This window comes from Cherax quadricarinatus, chromosome 25 (genome assembly GCF_038502225.1).
Source record: "Cherax quadricarinatus isolate ZL_2023a chromosome 25, ASM3850222v1, whole genome shotgun sequence".
Lineage (NCBI taxonomy): Eukaryota > Metazoa > Arthropoda > Malacostraca > Decapoda > Parastacidae > Cherax > Cherax quadricarinatus.
This window is the reverse complement of record NC_091316.1, coordinates 21,486,630-21,511,770: the sequence shown is the minus strand read 5'-3', so window position 1 is coordinate 21,511,770 and position 25,141 is coordinate 21,486,630. Positions and strand designations below refer to the sequence as shown.

The 25,141-nt window shown below is 38.3% G+C and overlaps 1 protein-coding gene across 4 annotated transcripts in view; it reads left to right on the top strand.

Moving 5' to 3' along the window:
- Eip63E (cyclin dependent kinase Eip63E) overlaps positions 1-23,809 on the top strand; it is a 528,910-nt gene extending 505,101 nt beyond the window's left edge. For 3 of the 4 annotated variants that reach the window (XM_070088663.1, XM_070088664.1, XM_070088661.1), the window contains 2 exons: positions 11,180-11,270; positions 22,741-23,809. In XM_070088663.1, the coding sequence (XP_069944764.1) occupies positions 11,180-11,270; positions 22,741-22,844 (195 nt within the window). In that variant the 3' untranslated portion in view covers positions 22,845-23,809. Of the gene's footprint in view, positions 1-11,179; positions 11,271-18,857; positions 19,449-22,740 lie in introns of those variants that run through there. The other variant, XM_070088662.1, reaches the window with a different exon arrangement.
- Positions 23,810-25,141: the final 1,332 nt, after the last annotated feature.

Sequence of the window (25,141 nt, the reverse complement as noted above, 5' to 3'; positions counted from 1 at the left end):
CTCCATTTCTGTGATATGTTTTCCATTTTATCACCTAAGACCATGAAAACGAGAATGCAACAATAAATACTATACAAAAATACACCTCAAAATCGGCGTTTTAATCCAAAAAAACGGTCAGTTTTTTTTTTCTCATTACGCGCTGTGTGCTGCAGAATTTTTTTTATGTGGTGCACACTGACCACACAGACCCATTCTCTCACATGTGGGCCTACCAGGTTTGTCCTGCTTGATTTGAAGCCACTAGAATTTATGAGTATACAGTGGACCCCTGCATAACAATGGCATCGCATAGCGTTAAATCCGTATAGCGATACATTTTATCGCTAAAATTTTGCCTCGCATAGTGCTAAAAAATTCGCTCAACGCGATTCGTCCAAGACGCGTCCATGCGGCCTGAGCCAGCCTCACTTGTTCTGCCAGTGGCATTGTTTACAAGCCAGCCTCCGCGGTAACATTCAAGCATGCAATCGGAACATTTCGTATTATTACAGCCTTTTTATAGTCATTTCACCTGAAAAATAAGTGACCATGGGCCCCAAGAAAGCTTCTACTGCCAACCCTACAGGAATAAGGGTGAGAATTACTATGGAGATGAAGAAAGAGATCATTGCTAAGTATGAAAGTGGAGTGCGTGTCTCCGAGCTGGCCAGGTTGTATAGTAAACCCCAATCAACCATCGCTACTATTGTGTCCAAGAGAACGGCAATCAAGGAAGCTGTTCTTGCCAAAGGTTTAACTATGCTTTCGAAACAGAGATCGCAAGTGATAGAAGATGTTGAGAGACTGTTACTGGTGTGGATAAACGAAAAACAGATAGCAGGCAATAGCATCTCTCAAGCGATCATAAGTGAAAAGGCTAGGAAGTTGCATGAGGATTTAATTAGAAAAATGCCTGCAACTAGTGGTGATGTGAGTGAATTTAAGGCCAGCAAAGGTTGGTTTGAGATATTTAAGAGGTGTAGTGGCATACATAGTGTGATAAGGCATGGTGAGGCTGCCAGTTTGGACCAAAAAGCAGCTGAAAAATATGTGCAGGAATTCAAGGAGTACATAGACAGTGAAGGACTGAAACCTGAACAAGTGTTTAATTGTGACGAAACAGGCCTGTTTTGGAAGAAAATGGCAAGCAGGACCTACATTACTGAGGAGGAAAAGGCACTCCCAGGACATAAGCCTATGAAAGACAGGCTTACTCTTCTCATGTGTGCCAATGCTAGTGGTGATTGCAAAGTGAAGCCTTTATTAGTGTATCACTCTGAAACTCCCAGAGAATATCCTCAAGGCTAATTTGTGTGTGCTGTGGAGGGCAAACAATAAGGCATGGGTCACTAGGGACTTTTCCTATGACTGGTTACACCAAGCATTTGCCCCCACTGTGAAAAATTACCTAACTGAAAAGAAATTGGACCTTAAGTGCCTCCTGGTGTTAGACAATGCCCCTGGTCATCCTGCAGACTTGGCAGAGCGACTTTGTGGGGACATGAGCTTCATTAAGGTGAAGTTTTTGCCTCCTAATACCACTCCTCTCCTGCAGCCCATGGACCAGCAGGTTATTGCAAACTTCAAAAAACTGTACACAAAAGCTCTGTTTGAAAGGTGCTTTGTAGTGACCTCAGAAACTCAATTGACTCTAAGAGAGTTTTGGAGAGATCACTTCAATATCCTCAATTGTGTAAACCTTATAGGTAAGGCTTGGGTGGGAGTGACTAAGAGGACCTTGAACTCTGCTTGGAAGAAACTGTAGCCAGAATGTGTAGACCAAAGGGATTTTGAAGGATTTGAGGCTAACCCTGAGAGGAGTATGCCAGTTGAGGAATCAATTGTGGCATTGGGGAAGTCCTTGGGGTTGGAGGTTAGTGGGGAGGATGTGGAAGAGTTGGTGGAGGAGGACAATGAAGAACTAACCACTGATGAGCTGCTAGATCAACTTCAACAGCAAAAGGCCACACCTGAGGAAATTGCTTTGGAGGATGGGAGAGAGAAATTGAAGAAGTTGCCTACTTCAAAGATTAAGGAAATCTGTGCAAAGTGGCTTGAAGTGCAAACCTTCATGGATGAAAATCACCCTCAGACAGCTATTGCAAGCCGTGCTGGTGACTGTTACACTGACACTGTTGTGAAACACTTTAGGAAAGTCATAAAGGAACGAGAGATACAGGCCACTATGGACAGATATGTTGTGCGACAGAAGTCCAGTGACTGAAGCTGGTCCTAGTGGCATTAAAAGAAGAAGGGAAGCAACCCTGGAAAAGGACTTGACACTTCAAGTCCTAATGGAAGGGGATTCCCCTTCTAAACACTAAAACCATCCAGTCTCCCCTCCTCCCATCCCATCAATCATCACCACATCTTCAATACAGGTAAGTGTCATGTAACTGTGCATGTTTTCTTAAGTTTGTGTGTATTAAAATTAATATTTCATGTGGTAAAATTTTTTTTTATTTTCATACTTTTGGGTGTCTTGCACGAATTAATTTGATTTCCATTATTTCTTATGGGGAAAATTAATTCGCATAACAGTAATTTCGCATAACATTGAGCTCTAGGAACGGATTAATAGCGTTATGCGGGGATCCACTGTATATACGTCAGAAACAGTAGCGCGTAAGATGTATTTATACGGCCTAAACAGTCAAAGGGTTAAATGGTCCAAACATATATATACGTTTTTTCAACATTTGAAAATGTGTAAAAAAAACTTTTATCTACTTTTTTTTTTTGTTATACAGTGGACCCCCGGTTAACGATATTTTTTCATTCCAGAAGTATGTTCAGGTGCCAGTACTGACCGAATTTGTTCCCATAAGGAATATTGTGAAGTAGATTAGTCCATTACAGACCCCCAAACATACACGTACAAATGCACTTACATAATTGGCCACATTGGGAGGTGATCGTTAAGCGGGGGTCCACTGTATTTGAAAATATTTTTTATTTTTATTATCACACTGGCCGATTCCCACCAAGGTAGGGTGGCCCGAAAAAGAAAAACTTTCACCATCATTCACTCCATCACTGTCTTGCCAGAAGGGTGCTTTACACTACAGTTTTTAAACTGCAACATTAACACCCCTCCTTCAGAGTGCAGGCACTGTACTTCCCATCTCCAGGACTCAAGTCCGGCCTGCCGGTTTCCCTGAACCCCTTCATAAATGTTACTTTGCTCACACTCCAACAGCACGTCAAGTATTAAAAACCATTTGTCTCCATTCACTCCTATCAAACACGCTCACGCATGCCTGCTGGAAGTCCAAGCCCCTCGCACACAAAACCTCCTTTACCCCCTCCCTCCAGCCTTTCCTAGGCCGACCCCTACCCCGCCTTCCTTCCACTACAGACTGATACACTCTTGAAGTCATTCTGTTTTGCTCCATTCTCTCTACATGTCTGAACCACCTCAACAACCCTTCCTCAGCCCTCTGGACAACAGTTTTGGTAATCCCGCACCTCCTCCTAACTTCCAAACTACGAATTCTCTGCATTATATTCACACCACACATTGCCCTCAGACATGACATCTCCACTGCCTCCAGCCTTCTCCTCGCTGCAACATTCATCACCCATGCTTCACACCCATATAAGAGCGTTGTTAAAACTATACTCTCATACATTCCCCTCTTTGCCTCCACAGTCTCCTAAGTGCACCACTCACCCTTTTCCCCTCATCAATTTTATGATTCACCTCCTCCATACCCTCTCCCTCCAATCTGATATCCAATCTTTCATCACCTAATCTTTTTGTTATCCTCATAACCTTACTCTTTCCTGTATTCACTTTTAATTTTCTTCTTTTGCATACCCTACCAAATTCATCCACCAATCCCTGCAACTTCTCTTCAGAATCTCCCAAGAGCACAGTGTCATCAGCAAAGAGCAACTGTGACAACTCCCACTTTATGTGTGATTCTTTATCTTTTAACTCCACGCCTCTTGCCAAGACCCTTGCATTTACTTCTCTTACAACCCCATCTATAAATATATTAAACAACCATGGTGACATCACACATCCTTGTCTAAGGCCTACTTTTACTGGGAAATAATTTCCCTCTTTCCTACATACTCTAACTTGAGCCTCACTATCCTCGTAAAAACTCTTCACTGCTTTCAGTAACCTACCTCCTACACCATACACCTGCAACATCTGCCACATTGCCCCCCTATCCACCCTGTCATACGCCTTTTCCAAATCCATAAATGCCACAAAGACCTCTTTAGCCTTATCTAAATACTGTTCACTTATGTGTTTCACTGTAAACACCTGGTCCACACACCCCCTACCTTTCCTAAAGCCTCCTTGTTCATCTGCTATCCTATTCTCTGTCTTACTCTTAATTCTTTCAATAATAACTCTACCATACACTTTACCAGGTACACTCAACAAACTACTTCTTCTTTCAACGTACCAGCCGTATCCCACTGAGGTGGGGTGGCCCAAAAAAAAAAACTGAAGTTTCTCCTTTTAAATTTAGTAATATATACAGGAGAAGGGGTTACTAGCCCCTTGCTCCCGGCATTTTAGTCGCCTCTTACGACACGCATGGCTTACAGAGGAAGAATTCTGTTCCACTTCCCCATGGAGATAAGAGGAAATAAACAAGAACAAGAATTAGAAAGAAAATAGAAGAAAACCCAGAGGGGTGTGTATATATATGCTTGTACATGTATGTGTAGTGTGACCTAAGTGTAAGTAGAAGTAGCAAGACTTACCTGTAATCTTGCATATTTATGAGACAGACAAAAGACACCAGCAATCCTACCATCATGTAAAACGATTACAGGCTTTCGTTTTACACTCACTTGGCAGGACGGTAGTACCTCCCTGGGCGGTTGCTGTCTACCAACCTACTACCTACACTCAACAAACTTATCCCCCTATAATTTTTGCACTCTCTTTTGTCCCCTTTGCCTTTATACAAAGGAACTATGCATGCTCTCTGCCAATCCCTAGGTACCTTACCCTCTTCCATACATTTATTAAATAATTGCACCAACCACTCCAAAACTATATCCCCACCTGCTTTTAACATTTCTATCTTTATCCCATCAATCCCGGCTGCCTTACCCCCTTTCATTTTACCTACTGCCTCACGAACTTCCCCCACACTCACAACTGGCTCTTCCTCACTCCTACAAGATGTTATTCCTCCTTGCCCTATACACGAAATCACAGCTTCCCTATCTTCATCAACATTTAACAATTCCTCAAAATATTCCCTCCATCTTCCCAATACCTCTAACTCTCCATTTAATAACTCTCCTCTCCTATTTTTAACTGACAAATCCATTTGTTCTCTAGGCTTCCTTAACTTGTTAATCTCACTCCAAAACTTTTTCTTATTTTCAACAAAATTTGTTGATAACATCTCACCCACTCTCTCATTTGCTCTCTTTTTACATTGCTTCACCACTCTCTTAACCTTTCTCTTTTTCTCCATATACTCTTCCCTCCTTGCATCACTTCCACTTTGTAAAAACTTCTCATATGCTAACTTTTTCTCCCTTACTACTCTCTTTACATCATCATTCCACCAATCGCTCCTCTTCCCTCCTGCACCCACCTTCCTGTAACCACAAACTTCTCCTGAACACTCCAACACTACATTTTTAAACCTACCCCATACCTCTTCGACCCCATTGCCTATGCTCTCATTAGCCCATCTATCCTCCAATAGCTGTTTATATCTTACCCTAACTGCCTCCTCTTTTAGTTTATAAGCCTTCACCTCTCTCTTCTTCCCTGATGCTTCTATTCTCCTTGTATCCCATCTACCTTTTACTCTCAGTGTAGCTACAACTAAAAAGTGATCTGATATATCTGTGGCCCCTCTATAAACATGTACATCCTGAAGTCTACTCAACAGTCTTTTATCTACCAATACATAATCCAACAAGCTACTGTCATTTCGCTCTACATCATATCTTGTATACTTATTTATCCTCTTTTTCTTAAAATATGTATTACCTATAACTAAACCCCTTTCTATACGAAGTTCAATCAAAGGGCTCCCATTATCATTTACACCTGGCACCCCGAACTTACCTACCACACCCTCTCTAAAAGTTTCTCCTACTTTAGCATTCAGGTCCCCTACCACAATTACTCTCTCACTTGGTTCAAAGGCTCCTATACATTCACTTAACATCTCCCAAAATCTCTCTCTCTCCTCTACATTCCTCTCTTCTCCAGGTGCATACACACTTATTATGACCCACTTTTCACATCCAACCTTTACTTTGATCCACATAATTCTTGAATTTGCACATTCATATTCTCTTTTCTCCTTCCATAACTGATCCTTCAACATTACTGCTACCCCTTCCTTTGCTCTAACTCTCTCAGATACTCCAGATTTAATCCCATTTATTTCCCCCCACCGAAACTCCCCTACCCCCTTCAGCTTTGTTTCACTTAGGGCCAGGACATCCAACTTCTTTTCATTCATAACATCAGCAATCATCTGTTTCTTGTCATCCACACTACATCCACGCACATTCAAGCATCCCAGTTTTATAAAGTTTTTCTTCTTCTCTTTTTTAGTAAATGTCTACAGGAGAAGGGGTTACTAGCCCATTGCTCCCAGCATTTTAGTCGCCTCATACGACACGCATGGCTTATGGAGGAAAGATTCTTTTCCACTTCCCCATGGACAATAGAAGAAATAAAGAAGAACAAGAGCTATTTAGAAAAAGGAGAAAAACCTAGATGTATGTATATATATATATGCATGTACGTGTCTGTGAAGTGTGACCAAAGTGTAAGTAGGAGTAGCAAGATATCCCTGTTATCTAGCGTGTTTATGAAACAGAAAAAGAAACCAGCGATCCTACCATCATGCAAAACAGTTACAGGTTTCTGTTTCACAGTCATCTGGCAAGACGGTAGTACTTCCCTGGGGGGTTGCTGTCTACCAACCTACTACCTATTTGAAAATATGTAAAAAAAAACATAGATGTACTTTTGGAGCACTACGGATTTGAACGTCGATCTATTTGGACCGTTTAAGGGTTAAACAGACTGTCCGTGTGTACCCCATCAGTTCCTCTTGAGTATTTTGTATGTTTTTATCATGTCTCTTCTGGTCCTTCTGTCATCCAGTGTCATTAGATTTAATTCCGCTGGCCTTTCCTCATAGCTTGTACCCCTTAGTTCTGGAGCTAGTCTTGTTGCATACATCTGCACTTTCTCCAGTTTCTTGACATCCTTCCTCTGGTGTGGGCTCCATGCCAGTAGATACTCCAAAATGGGCCTGTCATATATATTGTATAAAGGGCCTGAAATGGCCTTTAGTGAGATTGTTAAAGGATTTACCAGGTGAGCATTGGCTACAGAGGTTTTTCAGTTGATGTGATACTCTAACATGTTAGGCACTGTGCTTGCTCTTAGATCTTTCTCTTTAAGTGAGGTCTGCAGCCTTTGTCCTCTGAGTCTGTGCTCTGTGATTGGTCTTTTGGACCCTTTCTCAGTCTTAGCCTGGCATTTTCTGTAGCTGAACTCAAGCAGCCATTTTTCTGACCAATCCTGCAGTTTGTCCAGATCCTTATAGTACCTGTTATTCTTCTCCAATCTGCCACTCTTCCTGAATAATCACTCTTTGATCCATTGGAGTACATTCCCTGTTATACCTGTCTGCACCTCTTAAGTTTTTGTCCCAGTTTCATGTGGGGTAGAATATGGTTGTGTGTACATTAAAGCCAGCGGTGCCACAAAGAATAATTAAAAACAAATGCTGAGAACATTTTACTCTGGAAGTAAATGATATAAAATACTGACACAATAGAAAAATAAACACAAGAGTAGTATAATGTGATCCTTTATTAACAACGTACTAGTGAAACGTTGTGAGTAAAGGATCACATTATACTGCTTTTGTGTTTATTTTTCCAGCATTTTACTCTACTACAGTACAAGCTACTACCTACTCATGTTAGTTTACAGGTTTTGAGATATTCCTTTGTTAATACATAATTTGGGTAGTGCATATCCTGTGATTAAGTGGTCAGTTGATGCTTTTATGAAGTACAGTGGACCCTCGACCAGCGATGCCATCGATTAACAATAAATCTGACTAGCGATACATTTTATCGCAAAAATTTTGCCTCGATTAGCGCTAAAAAACTCGACCAACACTATTCGTTCCGTCTGAGATGTGTCCACTTCTGGCCAGTGTTTACAAGCCAGCCAGCCACCGCGGCCGCTTCCAAGCATACAATCGGAACATTTCATATTATCACAGCCTTTTTAGTGATTGCACCTACAAAATAAGTCACCATGGGCCCCAAGAAAGCTTCTAGTGCCAACCCTACAGCAAAAAGGGTGAGAATTACTATGGATATGAAGAAAGAGATCATTGCCAAGTATGAAAGTGGAGTGCGTGTCTCCGAGCTGGCCAGGCTGTACACAAAACCCCAATCAACCATCGCTACTATTGTGGCCAAGAAAACGGCAATTAAGGAAGCTGTTCTTGCCAAAGGTGCAACTATGTTTTCAAAACTGAGATCGCAAGTGATAGAAGATGTTGAGAGACTGTTATTGTTATGGATAAACGAAAAACAGATAGCAGGAGATAGCATCTCTCAAGCGATCATATGTGAAAAGGCTAGGAAGTTGCATGACAATTTAATTAGAAAAATGCCAGCAACTAGTGGTGATTTGAGTGAATTTAAGGCCAGCAAAGGTTGGTTTGAGAGATTTAAGAATCGTAGCGGCATACATAGTGTGATAAGGCATGGTGAGGCTGCCAGTTTGGACCATAAAGCAGCTGAAAAATATGTGCAGGAATTCAAGGAGTACATAGACAGTGAAGGACTGAAACCTGAACAAGTGTTTAATGGTGACACTGACAATGTTGTGAACCACTTTAGGAAAGTCATAAAGGAACGAGAGGTACAGGTAACTATGGACAGATATGTTGTGCGACAGAAGTCCAGTGACTCTGAAGCTGGTCCTAGTGGCATTAAAAGAACAAGGGAAGTAACCCCAGAAAAAGACTTGCTGCCTCAAGTGCTAATGGAAGGGGATTCCCCTTCTAAACACTAACACCTCTCCCCTCCTCCTATCCCATCAATCATCACCAGATCTTCAATAAAGGTAAGTGTCATGTAACTGTGCATGTAATCTTCAGTTTGTGTGTATTAAAATTAATATTTCATGTGGTAAAAAATTTTTTTTTTCAATACTTTTGGGTGTCTTGCACGGATTAATTTGATTTCCATTATTTCTTATGGGGAAAATTAACTTGACTAACGATAATTTTGACTAACGATGAGCTCTCAGGAACGGATTAATATCGCTGGTTGAGGGTCCACTGTACAGTAAGTTTTAAGTACATTATTTTATTTCTAATAGGGGTTTAGTAATGTTTGTAATATGGAAAATAGGGTAGTGGCCTGTCATCATGTCAGCAATTATACCTGACTAGTGGGGCATTTGCATTGGTTCAAATTTGGTCTAGTTTAGAAGCAGATATGTCAGTAATTCTAGTGAATTTAGATATAAAATATAACAAATTATCTTGAAAACTTGAACTATATTGCTTACCTGGAGACGGTTTCGGGGGTCAGTGCCCCCGTGGCCCGGTCTGAGACCAGGCTTATGGTCAATACACTGTTAGTTTATTTGATAAAGCATCAGTACCTGGACTGTTGTGGTGATTGTAGGTTTTGTTCTATACATTGCCTGTGTTATGGCCAGTGTCACTGAGACAAGTTTGAGGTTAGTGTTTACAGGTAATCACAAATGCATTACAAAGCACTACTGTGTCAAGTCAGATTTGTCAAAGTATATGTCCTGTAACCTTTAACCCTTTCAGGGTCCGTCCCGTAGATCTACGGCTTTACGTTCAGGGTCCAAACCGTAGATCTACGTCATGAGCTCAGCTCACTCTGATCAACTGTGAGTGGTAAATTTGGGCCTAGATATGAGAGAATACATCTATGTGGTATGTGTGCACCACATAAAACAAATCCTGCATCACACTGTGTATAATGAGAGAAAAAAAACTGAGACTGTGATTTTCGATTAAAGCAGCGACTTTGCAGTGTTTTTTCGTATGTTTTTTATAGTTGTATTTGTGATTTCTTGGTCTCATTTGATAGAATGGAAGACATTTCACAGAAATAGAGATAATTTTGATTGGTGTTTGCACTGGAAATGGCTTGAAACTGAGCTCAAAGTGGCGGAAATGTTAAATTTTTGCCGATGTTCAAGAGTAAACAAACGACCTCACACGTCTTATACACGCCAGCTGGTGGGTCTAATATACATTCAAAAATGTGGTGATGATATTTATACAATTATTACAATATTGCATAACAGTAAATCTTCTATTTTTTGGTGTGAATAAAAATTCATTATGTGAATAAAAATTCAAAATGGAATTTATTTGTAAAGCCTCAAAACATAACTAATGAACAGAGGAAATGTTAGTTTAGTGCCAGGAATACCTACATTGTTTATTCTGGACCCTATTTTGAAATTGGAATATTTTGAACTTTGTGTTAAATTGGCCAAATTACCAATTTCCGGTCACTTTATTTTGTAGTTGAAATGGTTGACTTGGCGATTTCTTGTGCTCAATCGATAGAATAGAAGTAATACTAGTGAAATAGCTAAGAATTTGGTCGACTGGAATAATGCAATTGGCCTAAAATGGGAGTCAAAGTCGGCAAAATCGCCGATTCGTAAATATCGCTGACACATCAAAATTCACGAGAGCATAATTTCGTCAATTTTCCATCAAATTTCGTACTTTTTGTTTTATTACCTTCACAAAAAGATTCTCTACCATTTCATAAGAAAAAATAAAAAAAATTTTTTTGAAAATTCTTGGACACTGGGGCACCACTTCAGATTTTGGCCTTGGACCCTGAAAGGGTTAAAGCAAGTACATGTATGTGCTGTTTTTTTTTCAGACACTGAATTAGGCAGACAGTGATTTCTGGGTGTCTGCTTTAACTCTTGACACCAATAATGATGCTGAAATTCCTTAGTAAATATTTCAGGAAGTTCAAAAATCTTCAATTACTTTGGCTTATGCTGAACATATGAGGATTAAAATATCTTTTTGTTACATTATTATTAGCATGGGGAGCACTAAACCCAAAGGGATTATACAGCCTGTGGGGGGGTGGGATGGACAGAAGGAATTCAGGCTCAATTTATGAATCTCTATTACAGATTCAGCCTAACAAGAGGATCTCATCAGAGGCAGCACTAAGACATACTTATTTTGCCGAATTACCTCCACAGATATACGAACTAGCTGCAGGTGTGTATGATTCTTTGTATTTTTAGAAAGTGATAACATTTTGGATGCTGATGTTTATACTGTGTCTTATACTGAATACTAACATCTTGTTCTACATCAGTTACAAATGATTTACTGATATGCATTTTTAAGAATCTGTTAATTTTGCCTCCCAACATATTTAAGAGGCAGTGAAACCATTGACAAATATGATCATATTCACTTTACAAGAGAAATGTTCTCCATTAAAGGCTTGCCTGTGTCGATCATTTCTTCAACTGAGGAGTAATATAGAATGCTGAATCACTCTTCATGCACTGCTGTATCTTCCCATTTCTTCATTATCATTTGCTTCAACTTTTCTGCTACTGAATATTGTCATAAAAAAACCAAACCATACCACGGGCGGGGATAGAACCCACGATCAGAGAGTATCAAAACTCCAGACCATCACGTTAGCCACTGGGCCAGCTAGCCACAATAAGATTCATCGAACTAGGTACATTTCTACACCATAGGTATGGAATGGTTTGTTTGCAATCGTGTCATTACGATTTCATGAGTATATTTTCATAATTGCTATTTCTGCCGCCATCATTACAAACACATTAACCATTGACACCCACCATTCTTATTCCTCATTTAGCCCCCCTACCAACCACTGCCACCACCCATTTTGTTTTTTGTGCTTTATTTACACTTGATGAGCTGTAACAAAAGATTTGATTCTGACTTGCACTTTTCAGAATAACTTTACAGCTCTTTTCAGAACAACTTTCCTGCTCTTTCTCATATCTTTCTGTATTAATTTCTGAGGAAAACACTGTAAAGTATCAAGTCTGTTGTTTCCATAACTATTTTGTTCATGATGAGAGGGTAATGTCTCAGAAGTGTTATTTCTCACATCCTATTTCTGTCCGGAAATTTCAACCTCTATTATTATAATCATAACAGTGCTGCTTTAACCTCTATGAGCAGCACAGGGAGACCACTTAGTGACACTTCCCATGAGAAAAGTGTGTTGAAAGGGGGGGTGTATAGACCTCTGTAAAGGCAACAGAGATGCATTGAAATATCTTCTAGGTTTTCTATGTAATATATAGGAGGGCCCTGCATATACAGCACCCTCTTTTGGTGTTGCACATTTTTGTTGGATTTCAATTGAGCCATTGTTCATCATGTTTGGTGCTTTTACCACTTTTCTGCCATTTTTGCAAAACAGTTGTGTAAGGGAAGGGCAACCAGCACTATATTTTACAGTAAGTGTTGCATATACTGTGTATTTATTTTACTTCTTTTATCTGTTTTGTTACGCCTAGCTGTATTGAGCACTTAATATATGAGTGCAAACACGTTATCAGACATTTTAGATGCATGCAGTAATAATACTACAGTAGACTGTTATATTACACGGTGGTTACGTTCCTGAAAACACTGTGTTGGGTAAATCTGTGTTAGATAAACCAAAGAACTTATGGGAAAAATAGGGTTACATTCCTGGGAGTCCCAAAAAAGCCAAACGAGTTTTTTTTTTTTTTTTTAGACCTCCAGATCTTACAAAAATAAAAGTGAATATGTAATTGTAGCTCATTGTCGTAATGTATTATGTTGTTTTTACTGCTTAACCCTTTCACTGTCGGTGCTGTAGTACTACGGCTTGCAAGCCAGTGTTGGTGCCATAGTATTATGCCAAAATTCTAGCAGGAGAAAGCTGGTAGACTTACATGTGAGAATGGGTCTGCGTGGTCAGTGTGTACAGTATAAAAAACAAAATCCTGCAGCACACAGTGCATAATGAGAAAAAAACTCCAACCGTGTTTTGGGTTTAAAACACCAACTTTGAGGTGCATTTTTGTATGGTATTTATGGTTGTATTCATGTTGTTTTGGTCTCGTTTGATAGAATGGAAGTTATATTACAAAAATAGAGATGATTTTGATTGGTTTCACAACGAAACATACCTTGAAATTGAGCTCAAAATAGTGGAAATGTTTAATTTTTGCTTATGTTCAAGAGTAAACAAATGACGTCACCGTCCAATACGTGTCCAACTGGCCAGTTTAATATGCAGTCTCGAATGGGTTGACATTATTTATACAATTATAATAATGCAGTAGTGTGCATATCAGTAAGTCTTCTATTTTTTATGAATAAAAATTCAAAATGGAAAGCAAGAGTAATATTTATAAGAGGTGCCTGGAGATGTGACTAGGGAACAGAGAAAATGTTATTTTGGTGCCAGGAATGTCTGCATTGTTTATTCTGGACCCTATTTTGAAATTTGTGTGAAATTGGCCAAATTGCTATTTTCTGACCACTTTATTTGGTAAATGAGCGGTTTCTTGTACTCAAGTCGATAGAACAAATGGAGTTCTAGCGAAATTGCTATGAGTTTGGTCAACTGGAACAATGGAATTGGCAGAAAATAGGGCTCGAAGTGGGCGAAATCACTGATGCGTATATATCGCCGAGACCACTAACTTCGCGAAAGTGTAATTCCGTACGTTTTCCATCAAATTTCGTATTTTTGGTGTCTTTACCACCAGAAAAAGATTCTCTATCATTTCATAAGAAAAAATTAAATTCCAGTGACTGACTAATAGTCCTTACAAACTAACTTCTTGACCAACCTGGCAATCAGAACAGCTTGCTTGAACAGTAAAACGACCGATTCGCCAAGCAGCAATATAACAAGCAGCACCAACACAGAATCAAGAACAAGGAGATAACATAACCCTAAGTAGGGACCATCTGCAGATCCTCCACAAAAGTCACAAAACTCCCATACTACTGAATCTAAGTTCAGCGTAAGAAAATCCCCGACTGTGACGGTGCACAGATACCAGTACAAATTAGGTCAGAAGCTACAGCTGAGAACCTGAGTTTTTTTTTTTTTTTAAATTCTTTGACACTGAGAGCAAGTTTGTGAGCAGGGGGTCTTGAGAGTGGAAGGGTTAAGACTACAAATGCAACAGAAATAATAGTATTTCTTACCTTAAATTGTGGGTGTTGGCATTTGTCGATGATTGTGAAGAGTTATGCTGTGGCCCTGCTGGGCTGCAGTGGATGATAGAGGTTCTGGTATTGAAGCAGATGGTTGTACTGGAGTGTGCATAAATTCTGTAATGGATTTCTATTCTATTTTACCCTGCAGTACATTATACAGCTGACGGTAAGTCATCAGCTGCTCTAGACACCATTTCAGAGCACTGCTTCTAGATTTGTCAGGGTCCTGTTCAGTGAGAAAGTCTAACTTTCAGTCAGTAAATCAGTCAAGTTAGTCATTTATCACACAAACTCCAAAATTTACCTCATTCTTTTTAATTGTACAAACTGATACTTCATTAAGGCCACAGGCTACCTCTTGTCTAATACTGTAGACCATCATTTAACCCTGTGTCTGTTTCGGTCATATATGTATGTCTTACGAGCCACCGTGTTTGATGTATATATATTCATAAATTCTAGCTGCTTCAAATCAAGCAGGAGAAAGCTGGTATGCCCACATGTGAGAGAATGGGTCTCTGTGGTCAGTGTGCACCATATAAAAAAATCCTGCAGCACGCAGTGCATAATTAGAAAAAAAAATCCGACTTTTTTTTTTTAATTAAAATGCGAAATTTGTGGTCTATTTTCATATAGTATTTATGGTTTTATTCTTGTTTTCTTGGTCTCATTTGATAGAATGGAAAACATATTATAGAAATAGAGGTGATTTTGATTGGTTTTACTATGAAAAGAACCTGGAAATGGAGCTCAATTAGGGGAAATGTTTGATTTTTGCCGATGTTCAAAAGTAAACAAATGATGTCATTGTCCAATAAATGTCCAACTAGCCATTCTAATATGCAGTCATGAATGGGTTGACATTATTTATACAATTATTACAATATTGCAGTGTTACAAAAAATGCAATATCTAATAATGATAGAGATCGCCAGTGAATACTAGTGTATGTGTGTAAGTGCTCTAAGTAGTTCGCTATGTCTCAAGACTTGATTAGACCTAACCAGTGACTGACTAAAAGTCCTAACATAAACTAACTTCTTGACCAACCTGGCAATCAGAACAGCTTGCTGGAACAGTAAAATGACCAATTCGCCAAACAGCAATATAACAAGCAGCAGCAACACAGAATCAGGAACAAGGAGATAACATAATGACCCTAAGTAGGGACCATCTGCAGATCTTCCACAAAAGTCACAAAACTCCCATACTATTGAATCTAAGTTCATCATAAGAAAATCCCCGACTGTGACGGTGCAGAGATACCAGTTCAAATTAGGTCAGAAGCTACAGCTGAGGACCTGAGTTTCTCAGAGTGTCAGTGTGACACACAACCTCAGTAAAATTTCGAAAATCACTAAGTCTAGGCTATGCTCTGTGAACAGAGTTACACAGAAATAACAACAAGAGAGAGCGACAGAGATGATGTTCCAACAAGGGCCAGCAAGGGAGAGCTAGAGAGGGAGGTGTTGTTGGAATCATCATCAGAGAGAGCTTGCCAGATGCAAGGCAGTCTCCTCACCTAGGTGAGGTGTGATCACCCCACCCTGATCACGTGATTCTCCTTGGACTGTTGCTGCCCAGCAACTACAGAGAAGCCGGCAGTGAAACAAGCGGAGTGGTAGTTTGCCAATGCGGGCAGCTACTTAACACTCTAGCAATGAGCACTCAATAATGTATAAATGGTACATTCTACCTAATAATATAATTAAGAAATAATACTATAAAGCAATATATTTATCATTTAGCTAATATCGCAAATATCAACAATATGAAGTTATATGAACAGGTAATATACATTATATACATTGTGACCTATTCAGGGGTTGCAGTATGCAGTAGTCTGCATAACAGTAAATCTTCTATTTTTTGTTTGAATAAAAATTCATACAAGAAAGCAAGAGTAATATCAGAGGGGCCTGGAGACATAACTGATGAACAAAGAAAATGTTATTTTAGAGCCAGGAATGTCTACATTGTTCATTCTGGACCCTATTTTGAAATTGTCATATTTTTTAATTTTTGTGAAATTGGCCAAATTGCAAATTTCTGATCATGTTATTGGGTAGTTGAAATCGGTAAATGGGCAGTTTCTTGTACTCAGTCGGTAGAAAAAATGGAGTTCTAAAGAAATCGCTATGAGTTTGGTCGACTGAAACAATGGAGTTAGCCAAAAATAGGGCTCAGAGTGGGGGAAATTGCCGATTCGTAAATATCACCGAGGTCGCAAACTTCGCGAGAGCATAATTCCATCAGGAAAAGATTCTCTATCATTTCACAAGAATTTTTTTTTTTTTTTCTTTCTTTCAAAAAAATTTTGACACCAGGATTTGGGGTTTGAACAGTCAAGGGGTTAACACGAGTTTATTTGGCATGATTTGGGTATAGCACGATTGAAGAATTGCGGCACAATTTTATGTAACACTTCGTAAAATTAACTTAACACAGTTCGCAGGATGGGAAAAAAATTTGAGCGCACGATCCCCCCACGGGATTGGTGGCGAGTTACACCATTGAGTTAATGGGAGGGACCTACTGCCATCCCCACCACTCTCAGCCACCCACACCACCCTCCCAACCTTCAGTTTGGTTCATACGTGTGTAGGACAATAGTTGGGAGCTCACTGTGTTTCTTTACATACATATTTTAATTGCCATATCTTAACCCTTTGGGGGTCGAGAGGTCCTCTCAGAGACTTGTTCTCAGGGTCGGCCAAATTTAAAAAAAAAAAAATTATTTTTTCTTATGAAAAGATAAAGAATCTTTTCCCGATCATAATGACACCAAAAGTATGAAATTTGATGGAAAACTTACGGAATTATGCTCTCATGAAGTTAGCAGTCTCGACGATGTTTATGCATCAGCGATTTTGCCCACTTTGAGCCCTATTTTCGGCCAATTCCTGTGTACTAGTCAACAAAAATCATAACTATTTCGCTAAAACTCCATTTTTTCTATCGAAAGAGTACAAGAAACCACCCATTTACCGATTTCAACTATCCAATAAAGTGGTCAGAATTTAGCAATTTTGCCAATTTCACACAAATTTCAAAGGATGCCAATTTCCGAATAAGGCCCAGAATAAACAAGAAAGACATTCCTGGCACTAAAATAACAAGTTCTCTGTTCGTTAGTCACATCCCCAGGCCCCTCTTATATTTCTTTGGCTTTCCACTTTCAATATTTATTCTTACAAAAAAAAAAAAACAAGATTTACTGTTATGCAGACTACTATATTAGTGTAGAAATGGTATAAATAATATCAGCGCACTTGTGAAAGAATATTAGACTCACCAGTTGATGTATATTGGACGCTTGGCATGATTTGTTTACTTTCGAGCATTTCTGCTACTTTGAGGTCAATTTCAAGGTACTTTTCATTGTAAAACCAGTCAAAATCATCTCAATTTCTGTAATATGTCTTCTATTCTATAAAATGAGACCAAGAAAACTTGAATACAACAATAAATACCACACGAAAATACAGTGCAAAGTCGCTGTTTTAATCCAAAAACATGGTCAAAGTTTTTTTTTTCTCATTACACACTGTGTGCTGCAGGATTTTTTTTTATACTGCGCACACTGACCATATAGACCCATTCTTACATATGTAGGCCTATCAGCTTTCTTTCACTAGATTTGAGGGCACTAGAATTTAGGCGTACTAGTACATCAAAAACCCTGGGTTGTAAGACGTACTAGTACGTCCAAAACCCCCAAAGGGTTAAATCTGCCAAGCAATCATGGCACCCAGTAGGTATACAAGTGTTGCTGAAAGTGCCAAGGAAAGATTTAAGCATTTAAGTCTTAGAAGCATTTAAGTCTTAGAATTAATGAAGAAAATAGAGATATTAGATGAGATAACCTTTAGCCAGAATGAATCGTCACTTTGCACACAAAAAGAATGAGGTAAATATGAGTTTGTGTGATTGACTGATTGACTTACTTGACTGACTGAATGACTTTACTGAATAACTTACTGACTTGACTGACTGACTGACTGACTGAATGACTTGACTGACTTACTGAATGACTTAGACTTTTTCACTGAAGAGGACCCTGAAATGATGTCTAGAGCAGCTGATGCCTTACTGTCAGTTGTATAATGTACTGCAGTGCAAAACAGAACAGAAATCCATTACAGAATTTATGCACACTCCAGTACAACCAGACTTCAGTACCAGTACCTCTGCTATCCACCTCAACCCAGTAGGGCCACAACATAACTCTCCACTCTCTTCACAATCATCGACAAACACCAGCACCCACAATTTAAGGTAAGAAATGCTATTATTTCTGTTGCATTTGTAGTCTTAAGCAGTAAAAAACAACATAATACATCACGACAATGAACTACAATTACATGTTTCTTTCATTTTTGTAAGTTCTGTTGGTCTAAAAAAAAAGTTTTGACCTTTTGGGGGCTCCAAGGAACGTAACCCTATTTTTCCCATAAATTCTTCAGTTTCATTTAACACAGTTTTACCTAACACAGCATTTTCAGGAACGTAACTACCGCGTTAAATGACATTCTACTTTATCACTATTTTCTTCGTTAACTCTAAGATTTAAATGCTTATACCTTTTCTTGCCACTTTCAGCAACACTCATATGCCTACTGGGTGCCATGATTGCTTGGCAGATACAAGATATGGCAGTTAAAAGATCAAAGCACAATTCAGAAACACAGCTAGCTCCTTGAAACCCATTCTCTTTGCTGATGACATGACTTATGTCATCTCTCACCCTAATCTTGCCACCCTCAACACCATTGTTAACGGTGAGCTGCTCAAAATATTGACTTGGATGACAGCCAATAAAATTACACTTAACGCTGACAAAACCTACTATATTATGTTTGGTAGCAGAGCAGGTGTTGTGCAACTTAACATTAAGATCAACAACACTAATTGCCAGACATAATGAGGGCAAATTCCTAGGCCTATACCTCGACAACAACCTGAATTTCAGCACCCATATTCAACACACAACAAAAAAAAGTATCCAAAACACTTGGGATCCTCTCCAAGATACAATACTACGTGCTGCAAAATGCCCTTCTCACACTATACCATTCACTCATTTATCCATACCTCACCTATGCTATTTGTGCTTGGGGATCAACTGCAGCAACACACCTAAAGCCAATAATAACCCAACAAAAAGCTGCAGTAAGAATAATCACTAAATCCCATCCCTGGCAACACCCCCCCCCCCACTCTTCATAGATCTAAACTTATTCCCTGTTCAAAGCATCCACACTTACTACTGTGCAATCTACATCTACAGGACCTTAAATTCCAATATTAACCTTGACCTAGAATGCTTTCTTGATAGTTGTGACAGGACCCACAGGCATAACACCAGACGCAAACATCTCTACGACATTCCCCGTGTCCGACTAAACCTTGACAAAAATTCAATATATGTCAAAGGCCCTAAAATCTGGAACACCCTACCTGAAAACTCTAGAACTGCAGACACATTCATCACCTTCAAAACTACCATTAGAAAACATCTTATCTCCCTGATACACCCCGTCAACTAACTACATAAAAACCACCTGGTGGTTCACACTTACACTCACTCACTCACCCATTTGACTATAAGCACAGAAATATGAATCTTAATCTTAAAATAATGATTCCTAACTAGTCATAAGTTTGCCTGTGATACTCCAATATAGAACTATGTATTGTGTCAAAACAAAAGCATTCACATTGCTAAACTCACAAACTAGTATTTAGTCAACTTACTCCATAATTTGTAATAATTTAGGGTTAAGAATTCATCTAAGCTTGCCCAAAATGCCTAGCCATGCTAGGTGTCCTAGTGGCCCCCTCTTTAATTAGTATTTTATTACATGTAAACCACACAATAACCAAAATTTGTAAACCCTACATTTTAATCCTTATAGAGAATAAACTTGATAAGAGAAAGGAACTGAACATGCATTCATGAAGGCTGGGATAGGGGGTGGTGGGAGTGGCAGGGGCTGGTGGTAGGGCTTCCCCCACTAACACAATGGTCTCTCACAACAAGGCAGCAGCTTGAGCTGGGGAAATTTTTTCCGCACCCACAAATAGAACCATGTTAAGTTAATTTTATGAAGTGTTGTATAAAATTGTGCCGCAATTTTTCTGTAGTGCAATAGCCAAAACGTGGCAAATAAATCCATGTAATATAACAGTCTTCTGTATTATTTTTCCACTCGCCTGCAATTCTTGCTTACCGGATGGGGTCAAGTACCTAAGAGCCGTACAAACGGGGCTCTCCTATAATAATAAGGTTTAGATAACTCATGTGTATGTAGAGTTCTGTATCTTTAATGTATTTTGGTTTTTAATGCCACTTTTACAATATGTTTAAGAGTTTGAGAGCAGTAGAAGCTATCATCGTTATAAAGGAGTACAGTACACTACTAGCACATTCTTTTGTTTAATTAAAGATTTATATTTCTTTGCAATATTTAAAATAATAAGTTTATTTTTACATGATACATGGCTGTACAAAGGAATATAATAGCTGGGTGTACATGCCAAAAGCCTCTTTGTATGCAGAGCATTTTGGGCAAACTTAAAATTAACTTCAGATTAATAAGGCAGTAACAGCTCATATGGCCATTAGATGAGTTACAGTGAGTACAAGAGAACTGAGTATTATTAGGTAGTGCTATATGGCTTTAATAAGTCTAGTAGAGAAGTTCGGTAGAGAATAGTTACACTAGTGAATTAGTTTATAAAAATTACAGTATTACACGAACAATTTAAAATAATTTACAACATGACGTACGTATTACATTTAGTACTATTTAAAACGATGCAATTTAAAGATCCTAATTATGAAGTAAAGAGTAAATGGTTGAGCAATCCTCAGCACAATATGCAGTAGTGAAACTGAAACAGTTTTAAGTTGAGCAGTGTTAAATTATTTAGAATTTCTTTTCTAGTAGCTTTTGAGTAACTGGTGGGTATTAAGTATGGTTTGTCTGGTTAATTTTGGGTGATGAGGTGATTTCTAAGTAGGCCCTTAAACTGATTTGCAGGCAGGGGTCCTTTAGTATGTTCTGGCAATGAATTCCAGATGTTCGAGTCCTTTATGTGCATAGCATTTTTCCATAGGGAGAGATGGACACGAGGGATATCAGAGTGATTTGTCTCTCATATTATGGCTGTGTGTTCTGTTATAGTCATCAAGGAGAAGTTTGAGAGGAGGATTTATATTTGAGTGTAGTATTCTGCATATGTAGTAGGCACAACTGTAAGTGTGGATGTTTTGTGTATTAAGCAAGTTAAGACTCTTGAAAAGCAATGGAGTATGTTGTCTAGTGCAGGAGTTTGTAATCAATCGCACTGCAGTTTTTTGTTGGGTTATTAAAGGTTTAAAGTGATTTGCTGTGGTTGAGCCCCATGCACAAATACCATAGGTGAGGCAAGGGTAAAGAGAGTGGTACAGAGCAAAAACTGATTGGGGTACATAGTACAGTGTCTTTGAAAGGATACCTACTGTTTTGGAGGCTTTCTTGGGAATTTGCTGTATGTGTGTCTGAAATTTGAGACTGCAGTCAAGGTGGAGACCTAGAAATTTGCCCCCTCTGTCTGTCTAGAAATGTGTGATTACAATTTTGATTTGTTAAGTACAAAGAAAGCCACTATCATGCCGGGGCATTTCAGGCAGACTAAACCTAAAAATATATACAGAAGGGCTCTATTTGTACGGCTTTTAGGTTCTTGATCCCATGCAATAAGCAAAAATCACCAGCAGGTGGAAAAGTGTGCTTTTTCCCTACCAATTGCATCTAAAATGCCTGATAATGTGTTTACACTATCACACAACTGTTGTGTGGAAAAGCGATAAAAACATCGAACATAATGAACGGTGGCTCAGTCAGTGGCGTGCAGAGGTCTGGTGATGCCCGGGGCCAACTCCTTGATTGCATGCCCCAAAGACTCAAATATAAGGCCTAGTATTGAGAAATTTTATGAGAAAGGGAGATATTTTGAATATGTAAACACAGATGAAATGTGAAATAAACACTTTATTCGATTTAAATATAAACCAAATTTATTAAGTTCTTTTCCCCAAATGGATGCTCCACATACATCATGCACTTGAGTGTGGGGGGGCACCATTTTCTCTGGACAGAAAGGGTACACCATGTTAAAGGAATAAAGGGCTAACCACTGCCTCTGTAGTGTGGTGAGCCTCCAAAAATTGATTTATCACTGTTGAAATTTCAAAATCACTATCTTATTTCCCCCTCTAATTGGATGCCCGGGGCCACTTCCCCTTTGGCCCCTCCCTCTACACGCCACTGGGCTCAGTCGAATGCCACTGAAAAGGTGCCGAATATGCAGGGCCTTCTTATATACATATTCTGTTTATGGTTTATTTCTCTTGACTTCATGTTGTAAAAAAAGCAGTCTGAAATTAAGTAAATGTATTAATGTACATTATACTAAAATGTGTACACTTCTCCAACAGATCAATCTATATTCTCCGTTGGAGGGGTGCGGTTAGCACAAGAACTCCGTAATTACCCTACTTCAGTTATCCAAGCGGCTCGAGAGATCAGGAAATTGGTCTAGTCACCAATCAAGCTCCCATTGCCAAAATAGATATACAAGATAGCATCATACATATCCTTTCACCCTTTAAAACACACACACACACACACACACACTGGATACTGATATGAACCAGTGAGGCTCAATCTAAGGCAAAATAAAATCAAAGAAGATACTGTACTGGCTTTCATATGTTTTTCTACAAGATTGCTAGATAAGGCCATATGTACAAGGTATGCCTTTTAGAAATCCATTATAACTTTACATATATTCAAAATTATAAACAGTTTGTTCATTTTAACCCTTAAATGGTCCAAACGTATATATACGTTTTTTCAACATCTGAAAGTATGTAAAAATATTAAGATCTTTTTGTTTGTTTTACATTTGAAAACGTGTAAAAAAAACTTTTATCTACATTTTTTTTGTTATATTTGAAAATATGTAAAAAAAAAGTAGATCTACTTTTGTAGCACTACGAATTTGAACGTCGATCTGTTTGGACCATTTAAGGGTTAATGTGGGAATTGGAATTAATATAAAGTCTGATTTATACATTACATAATTGTACTTTACCTGAATTACAACCAGGATTTGCAGCAGAAGTGTTTGTAAGCACTGTATTGTAAAGTGCATCATCACACAAATCTATTGCATTATGTAACCACAGTGAAAAGTAGCACAGCAGTATGCCAAGTCCTTTTGTGGTTTCATCAAAGAACAGAGAAACTGTAAAAGCATTGGAATACCTCTACTATTCACAGTTATCATGTTGCATATTAAGATATCACCAGTCTTATGATCTTATTGCACATAAATTTAATACACTGAACAGTGGCCAATAGTGTGTCTTCGTCATAATTATTTTTATTAAAAGGATACCAAGCAGTGCGTGTATAATTAAAAATACTATATGTATATTTACTTGTATTTTTTAAATACTGTATATATTTTTCAGTATACATATTATCTATATACTACTTTATTACTTTTTTTTTATTTATCCATGCAAAGAACAGTGTTGAAAAATAACTTGTATGTACGTTCAAATTAAACTAAAATACTGTATATAGTTGTTTTGATAGTTTGAAAATCTCTTGGATATGGCCTGCATCAAAGGGGTTCTTTTAGTAGATGGAGAGAATATGTGTGTAGCTATTTGATTATATGAAAGTGGTTCGAAAATGCTGAATGAATGCATTAGTGATACTGTACTGAAGGAAATTCAACACTTGTGCTCAGTTTCTCAACAAAGCATAAAATAATTTTTGCTAGCAATCATCAAAATGTAACTGTCAGAAGAAATAAGAGCTCTTGGCACTGTGTTTAATCTTATGTGGTTGTATGGTTGATTTTTTCTTATTTGTTCTACATCATTTCTTAAATTTAAAAAAAGATTGTGAGCTAGAATCTCAGATATCCTAGGCATAAAATATTTATACCAATTTTTACTAATTTATATTCCATAATCTGTAAACAAATCATGCAGAAAATATACAAGCACAGAAGGGCACAGGAAATAAGTTAACTGAAAGATTTTGTTAAGCCTGATCCAGATAATACAGCGGAACCTCTACTTGCGAGTTTAATCTGTTCCATGACCTTGCTCGCAACTGGATTTGCTCATTTGCAGAGTCAATTTTCCTCATTTAAATTAATTGAAATGCAATTAATCTGTTCCAGTGGAATTCTGTACTTCAATAATTTCGCTACTATCAACTCTACGGCTTATTTATCTATCTCACTTCATCTAGTATGACATAATAAACAATATAAATAACATAGAAACCTGGTATATACTCTAAAATGAATAAAATATGTCATTCATGTAGTGGACGAGAGTTTGTTTGGACACCAGGCAAAATACTTCATGAATAATTTCGCTATCATCATCTATATGGCTTATTTATCTATCACAGTTCATCTAGTATGACATAATAAACAATATGAATAACATAGAAACATGATATATACTCTAGAATGAACAAAATATGTCATTCATATAGTGGTATGGGAGGTGTCGGCGGTGGACGAGAGTTTGTCTGGACACCGGGCAAAATTTTTCATGAATAATTTCACTAATATCATCTATACAGCTTATTTATGTATCAAAGTTCATCTAATATGACATAACAGACAATATAAATAACATAGAAACACGATATATACTCTAGAATGAATAAAATATGTCATTATGTAACATGTGGAGGCGGCCACAACCGCTCCCTCTTTGTTGTGATAAACACTGCCATCTAATGACGGCCTTTTGAAGCCGTCTATTATTATAATTATTATTATATAAATTATTTGTAATTTTT